Raw genomic sequence first — 7,593 nt, 5'->3', positions numbered from 1 at the left:
AACATTGCTGCTATAACAGCCTCCACTCTTCTGGGAAGGCTTTCCACTAGATGTTGGAACATTGCTGCTATAACAGCCTCCACTCTTCTGGGAAGGCTTTCCACTAGATGTTGGAACATTGCTGCTATAACAGCCTCCACTCTTCTGGGAAGGCTTTCCGCAAGATGATGGAACATTGCTGCCATAACAGCCTCCACTCTTCTGGGAAGGCTTTCCACTAGATGATGGAACATTGCTGCTATAACAGCCTCCACTCTTCTGGGAAGGCTTTCCACTAGATGTTGGAACATTGCTGCTATAACAGCCTCCACTCTTCTGGGAAGGCTTTCCACTAGATGTTGGAACATTGCTGCTATAACAGCCTCCACTCTTCTGGGAAGGCTTTCCACTAGATGTTGGAACATTGCTGCTATAACAGCCTCCACTCTTCTGGGAAGGCTTTCCACTAGATGATGGAACATTGCTGCTATAACAGCCTCCACTCTTCTGGGAAGGCTTTCCACTAGATGTTGGAACATTGCTGCTATAACAGCCTCCACTCTTCTGGGAAGGCTTTCCACTAGAAGTTGGAACATTGCTGCAGGGACCTGCTTCCATTCAGCCACAAGAGCGTTAGTGAGGTCGGGCACTGATGTTGGGCGATTAGTCCTGACTCACAGTCACTTCTTCTTATAAGAAACATTCATGTGTTGAAAATCCCTAATTGTTTGCGTAGTCAACTTACACACAGCTCTGACACACACACTTACCCCACCAGACATGCCACCAGGGGTCTTTTCACAGTCCCCAAATCCAGAACAAATTCAAGAAAACGTACAGTATTATAGAGAGCCCTTATTGCATGGAACTTCCTTCCATCTCATATTGCTTTAAATAAAACAGCAAACCTGGTGTGTACATCAGGGTGTGTGTACATCAGGGTGTGTGTATCAGGGTGTGTGTGTGTGTGTGTACATCAGGGTGTGTGTATCAGGGTGTGTGTATCAGGGTGTGTGTATCAGGGTGTGTGTACTACCTAGCGAAGCCAACAGCGTGACTGAGACAGTCTGCCAGCGCGACCCGTCTCTCCTCGTCCCGCTCAGAGGCCAGTTTGACCAGCAGCAGACGGAAGGCCTCGGTCAGCGGGGTCAACAGGGATCTCATCAGAGCCTGCTTCCTCTCCGCGGGACTCTCTCCGTGGACGATCAACACCCCCGCCGTCTCAAATATAAACAGCTGGTCATCGCTGGTCAGCAGCGCCGGGAAACCGTTCTCCTGAGGTACATATGGGGAGGGGACGAAGGTCAGTACAGAGGGTGGGTAATATATGGAGGGGAATGAAGGTCAGTACATAGGGAGGATAATGTAGGTCAGTAACTTACAGGAGGAGCTAGCTCCAGGTCTGTAGGGGTAATGTGTAGAGGGGAGAGGTAACTTACAGGAGGAGATAGCTCCAGCAGGTCCTGTATCCTGGACAGGATGTCTTCAATGAAGGAGTTCATGTGTTTACTGGCAACAGAGTAAACAACAGAGAGCAGGGTTGAGGTCAAACACAAAGAACCTTCCAGAACTATTACTGTAAACAGAGGGCAGGGTTGGGGTCAAACACAAAGAACCTTCTAGAACTATTACTGTAAACAGAGAGCAGGGTTGAGGTCAAACAAAGAACCTTCTAGAACTATTACTGTAAACAGAGAGCAGGGTTGGGGTCAAACACAAAGAACCTTCTAGAACTATTACTGTAAACAGAGAGCAGGGTTGAGGTCAAACAAAGAACCTTCTAGAACTATTACTGTAAACAGAGAGCAGGGTTGAGGTCAAACAAATAACCTTCTAGAACTATTACTGTAAACAGAGAGCAGGGTTGGGGTCAAACACAAAGAACCTTCTATAACTATTACTGTAAACAGAGAGCAGGGTTGGGGTCACACACAAAGAACCTTCTAGAACTATTACTGTAAACAGAGAGCAGGGTTGAGGTCAAACAAAGAACCTTCTAGAACTATTACTGTAAACAGAGAGCAGGGTTAGGGGTCACACACAAAGAACCTTCTAGAACTATTACTGTAAACAGAGAGCAGGGTTGAGGTCAAACAAAGAACCTTCTAGAACTATTACTGTAAACAGAGAGCAGGGTTAGGGGTCACACACAAAGAACCTTCTAGAACTATTACTGTAAACAGAGAGCAGGGTTGGGGTCACACACAAAGAACCTTCTAGAAAAATTACTGTAAACAGAGAGCAGGGTTGGGGTCACACACAAATAACCTTCTAGAAAAATTACTGTAAACAGAGAGCAGGGTTGGGGGTCAAACACAAATAACCTTCTATAACTATTACTGTAAACAGAGAGCAGGGTTGGGGGTCAAACACAAATAACCTTCTATAACTATTACTGTAAACAGAGAGCAGGGTTGGGGTCAAACACAAATAACCTTCTAGAACTATTACTGTAAACAGAGAGCAGGGTTGGGGTCAAACACAAAGAACCTTCTAGAACTATTACTGTAAACAGAGAGCAGGGTTGGGGTCAAACACAAAGAACCTTCTAGAACTATTACTGTAACCAGAGAGCAGGGTTGAGGTCAAACAAAGAACCTTCTAGAACTATTACTGTAAACAGAGAGCAGGGTTGGGGTCACACACAAAGAACCTTCTAGAACTATTACTGTAAACAGAGAGCAGGGTTGGGGTCAAACACAAAGAACCTTATAGAACTATTACTGTAAACAGAGAGCAGGGTTGAGGTCAAACACAAAGAACCTTCTAGAACTATTACTGTAAACAGAGGGCAGGGTTGGGGTCAAACACAAAGAACCTTCTAGAACTATTACTGTAAACAGAGGGCAGGGTTGGGGTCAAACACAAAGAACCTTCTAGAACTATTACTGTAAACAGAGAGCAGGGTTGGGGTCAAACACAAAGAACCTTATAGAACTATTACTGTAAACAGAGAGCAGGGTTGAGGTCAAACACAAAGAACCTTCTAGAACTATTACTGTAAACAGAGGGCAGGGTTGGGGTCAAACACAAAGAACCTTCTAGAACTATTACTGTAAACAGAGGGCAGGGTTGGGGTCAAACACAAAGAACCTTCTAGAACTATTACTGTAAACAGAGCAGGGTTGAGGTCAAACACAAAGAACCTTCTAGAACTATTACTGTAAACAGAGCAGGGTTGGGGTCTAAAGTAGTGTACTACATAGGGAATAGGGGCCCTGGTCTAAAGTAGTGCACTATATAGGGAATAGGGCTCCATTGGGAACACCATGTAATGCGTGCTTGGTGACGGTACAGCTGGACTTACTGCAGTGTCTTGACGAATCGTGAGAAGAGGTAGGCCACTCTGCTGCGGACCTTAGGACTGCTGTGTCTCAGACCTCGATGGTCCAGAAAGGCCATCTACAGGACAGAGCAGAGTAACACAGCACACTGACACACTGATACAAAACCTCCCCTTTATCCAGGGGTCCACTGTTCCCTCTCCTCAACACTGATACAAAACCTCCCCTTTATCCAGGGGTCCACTGTTCCTCTCCTCAACACTGATACAAAACATCCCCTTTATCCAGGGGTCCACTGTCCCTGTCCTCAACACTGATACAAAACCTCCCCTTTATCCAGGGGTCCACTGTCCCTCTCCTCAACACTGATACAAAACCTCCCCTTTATCCAGGGGTCCACTGTCCCTCTCCTCAACACTGATACAAAACCTCCCCTTTATCCAGGGGTCCACTGTCCCTCTACTCTCCTCAACACTGATACAAAACCTCCCCTTTATCCAGGGGTCCACTGTCCCTCTCCTCAACACTGATACAAAACCTCCCCTTTAACCAAGGGTCCACTGTCCCTCTACTCTCCTCAACACTGATACAAATCCTCCCCTTTATCCAGGGGTCCACTGTCCCTCTCCTCAACACTGATACAAAACCTCCCCTTTAACCAAGGGTCCACTGTCCCTCTACTCTCCTCAACACTGATACAAATCCTCCCCTTTATCCAGGGGTCCAATGTCCCTCTCCTCAACACTGATACAAAACCTCCCCTTTATCCAGGGGTCCACTGTCCCTCTCCTCAACACTGATACAAAACCTCCCCTTTATCCAGGGGTCCACTGTCCATCTCCTCAACACTGATACAAAACCTCCCCTTTATCCAGGGGTCCACTCACCCTCTCCTCAACACTGATACAAAACCTCCCCTTTATCCAGGGGTCCACTGTCCCTCTCCTCAACACTGATACAAAACCTCCCCTTTATCCAGGGGTCCACTGTCCCTTTTCTCTCCTCAACACTGATACAAAACCTCCCCTTTATCCAGGGGTCCACTGTCCCTCTCCTCAACACTGATACAAAACCTCCCCTTTATCCAGGGGTCCACTCTCCCTCTCCTCAACACTGATACAAAACCTCCCCTTTATCCAGGGGTCCACTCTCCCTCTCCTCAACACTGATACAAAACCTCCCCTTTATCCAGGGGTCCACTGTCCCTCTCCTCAACACTGATACAAAACCTCCCCTTTATCCAGGGGTCCACTGTCCCTCTCCTCAACACTGATACAAAACCTCCCCTTTATCCAGGGGTCCACTGTCCCTCTCCTCAACACTGATACAAAACCTCCCCTTTATCCAGGGGTCCACTGTCCCTCTCCTCAACACTGATACAAAACCTCCCCTTTATCCAGGGGTCCACTGTCCCTGTCCCTCTCCTCAACACTGATACAAAACCTCCCCTTTATCCAGGGGTCCACTGTCCCTCTCCTCAACACTGATACAAAACCTCCCCTTTATCCAGGGGTCCACTGTCCCTCTCCTCAACACTGATACAAAACCTCCCCTTTAACCAAGGGTCCACTGTCCCTCTACTCTCCTCAACACTGATACAAAACCTCCCCTTTATCCAGGAGTCCCCTGTCCCTCTCCTCAACACTGATACCCTCCCCTTTATCCAGGGGTCCACTGTCCCTCTCCTCAACACTGATACAAAACCTCCCCTTTATCCAGGGGTCCACTGTCCCTCTCCTCAACACTGATACAAAACCTCCCCTTTATCCAGGGGTCCACTGTCCCTCTCCTCAACACTGATACAAAACCTCCCCTTTATCCAGGGGTCCACTGTCCCTCTCCTCAACACTGATACAAAACCTCCCCTTTATCCAGGGGTCCACTCTCCCTCTCCTCAACACTGATACAAAACCTCCCCTTTATCCAGGGGTCCACTGTCCCTCTCCTCAACACTGATACAAAACCTCTCCTTTATCCAGGGGTCCACTCTCCCTCTCCTCAACACTGATACAAAACCTCCCCTTTATCCAGGGGTCCACTGTCCCTCTCCTCAACACTGATACAAAACATCCCCTTTATCCAGGGGTCCACTGTCCCTGTCCCTCTCCTCAACACTGATACAAAACCTCCCCTTTATCCAGGGGTCCACTGTCCCTCTCCTCAACACTGATACAAAACCTCCCCTTTATCCAGGGGTCCACTCACCCTCTCCTCAACACTGATACAAAACCTCCCCTTTATCCAGGGGTCCACTGTCCCTCTCCTCAACACTGATACAAAACCTCCCCTTTATCCAGGGGTCCACTGTCCCTCTCAACACTGATACAAAACCTCCCCTTTATCCAGGGGTCCACTGTCCCTCTCCTCAACACTGATACAAAACCTCCCCTTTATCCAGGGGTCCACTCTCCCTCTCCTCAACACTGATACAAAACCTCCCCTTTATCCAGGGGTCCACTGTCCCTCAACACTGATACAAAACCTCTCATTTATCCAGGGGTCCACTGTCCCTCTCCTCAACACTGATACAAAACCTCCCCTTTATCCAGGGGTCCACTGTCCCTCTCCTCAACACTGATACAAAACCTCCCCTTTATCCAGGGGTCCACTGTCCCTGTCCCTCTCCTCAACACTGATACAAAACCTCCCCTTTATCCAGGGGTCCACTGTCCCTCTCCTCAACACTGATACAAAACCTCCCCTTTATCCAGGGGTCCACTGTCCCTGTCCCTCTCCTCAACACTGATACAAAACCTCCCCTTTATCCAGGGGTCCGCTGTCCCTCTCCTCAACACTGATACAAAACCTCCCCTTTATCCAGGGGTCCACTGTCCCTCTCCTCAACACTGATACAAAACCTCCCCTTTATCCAGGGGTCCACTGTCCCTGTCCCTCTCCTCAACACTGATACAAAACCTCCCCTTTATCCAGGGGTCCACTGTCCCTCTCCTCAACACTGATACAAAACCTCCCCTTTATCCAGGGGTCCACTGTCCCTGTCCCTCTCCTCAACACTGATACAAAACCTCCCCTTTATCCAGGGGTCCACTGTCCCTTTCCTCAACACTGATACAAATCCTCCCCTTTATCCAGGGGTCCAATGTCCCTCTCCTCAACACTGATACAAAACCTCCCCTTTATCCAGGGGTCCACTGTCCCTCTCCTCAACACTGATACAAAACCTCCCCTTTATCCAGGGGTCCACTGTCCATCTCCTCAACACTGATACAAAACCTCCCCTTTATCCAGGGGTCCACTCACCCTCTCCTCAACACTGATACAAAACCTCCCCTTTATCCAGGGGTCCACTGTCCCTCTCCTCAACACTGATACAAAACCTCCCCTTTATCCAGGGGTCCACTGTCCCTCTCCTCAACACTGATACAAAACCTCCCCTTTATCCAGGGGTCCACTGTCCCTCTCCTCAACACTGATACAAAACCTCCCCTTTATCCAGGGGTCCACTCTCCCTCTCCTCAACACTGATACAAAACCTCCCCTTTATCCAGGGGTCCACTCTCCCTCTCCTCAACACTGATACAAAACCTCCCCTTTATCCAGGGGTCCACTGTCCCTCTCCTCAACACTGATACAAAACCTCCCCTTTATCCAGGGGTCCACTGTCCCTCTCCTCAACACTGATACAAAACCTCCCCTTTATCCAGGGGTCCACTGTCCCTCTCCTCAACACTGATACAAAACCTCCCCTTTATCCAGGGGTCCACTGTCCCTCTCCTCAACACTGATACAAAACCTCCCCTTTATCCAGGGGTCCACTGTCCCTGTCCCTCTCCTCAACACTGATACAAAACCTCCCCTTTATCCAGGGGTCCACTGTCCCTCTCCTCAACACTGATACAAAACCTCCCCTTTATCCAGGGGTCCACTGTCCCTCTCCTCAACACTGATACAAAACCTCCCCTTTAACCAAGGGTCCACTGTCCCTCTACTCTCCTCAACACTGATACAAAACCTCCCCTTTATCCAGGAGTCCCCTGTCCCTCTCCTCAACACTGATACCCTCCCCTTTATCCAGGGGTCCACTGTCCCTCTCCTCAACACTGATACAAAACCTCCCCTTTATCCAGGGGTCCACTGTCCCTCTCCTCAACACTGATACAAAACCTCCCCTTTATCCAGGGGTCCACTGTCCCTCTCCTCAACACTGATACAAAACCTCCCCTTTATCCAGGGGTCCACTGTCCCTCTCCTCAACACTGATACAAAACCTCCCCTTTATCCAGGGGTCCACTCTCCCTCTCCTCAACACTGATACAAAACCTCCCCTTTATCCAGGGGTCCACTGTCCCTCTCCTCAACACTGATACAA

General features: G+C 48.9%; 1 protein-coding gene across 8 annotated transcripts in view; it reads right to left on the bottom strand.

Moving 5' to 3' along the window:
• The window catches only part of xpot (exportin, tRNA (nuclear export receptor for tRNAs)), a 59,229-nt gene that overhangs the window by 10,508 nt on the left and 41,128 nt on the right, over positions 1-7,593 (bottom strand). For all 8 annotated transcript variants that reach the window (XM_071334313.1, XM_071334312.1, XM_071334314.1 and 5 more), the window contains 3 exons: positions 3,287-3,381; positions 1,419-1,488; positions 1,016-1,254 (listed from right to left, as the gene is read on the bottom strand). In XM_071334313.1, the coding sequence (XP_071190414.1) occupies positions 1,016-1,254; positions 1,419-1,488; positions 3,287-3,381 (404 nt within the window). The remainder of the gene's footprint in view (positions 1-1,015; positions 1,255-1,418; positions 1,489-3,286; positions 3,382-7,593) is intronic.

The sequence above is a fragment of the Salvelinus alpinus genome, chromosome 11 (genome assembly GCF_045679555.1).
Source record: "Salvelinus alpinus chromosome 11, SLU_Salpinus.1, whole genome shotgun sequence".
Taxonomy (NCBI): domain Eukaryota; kingdom Metazoa; phylum Chordata; class Actinopteri; order Salmoniformes; family Salmonidae; genus Salvelinus; species Salvelinus alpinus.
This window is presented reverse-complemented; position numbering and strand designations above follow the sequence as displayed.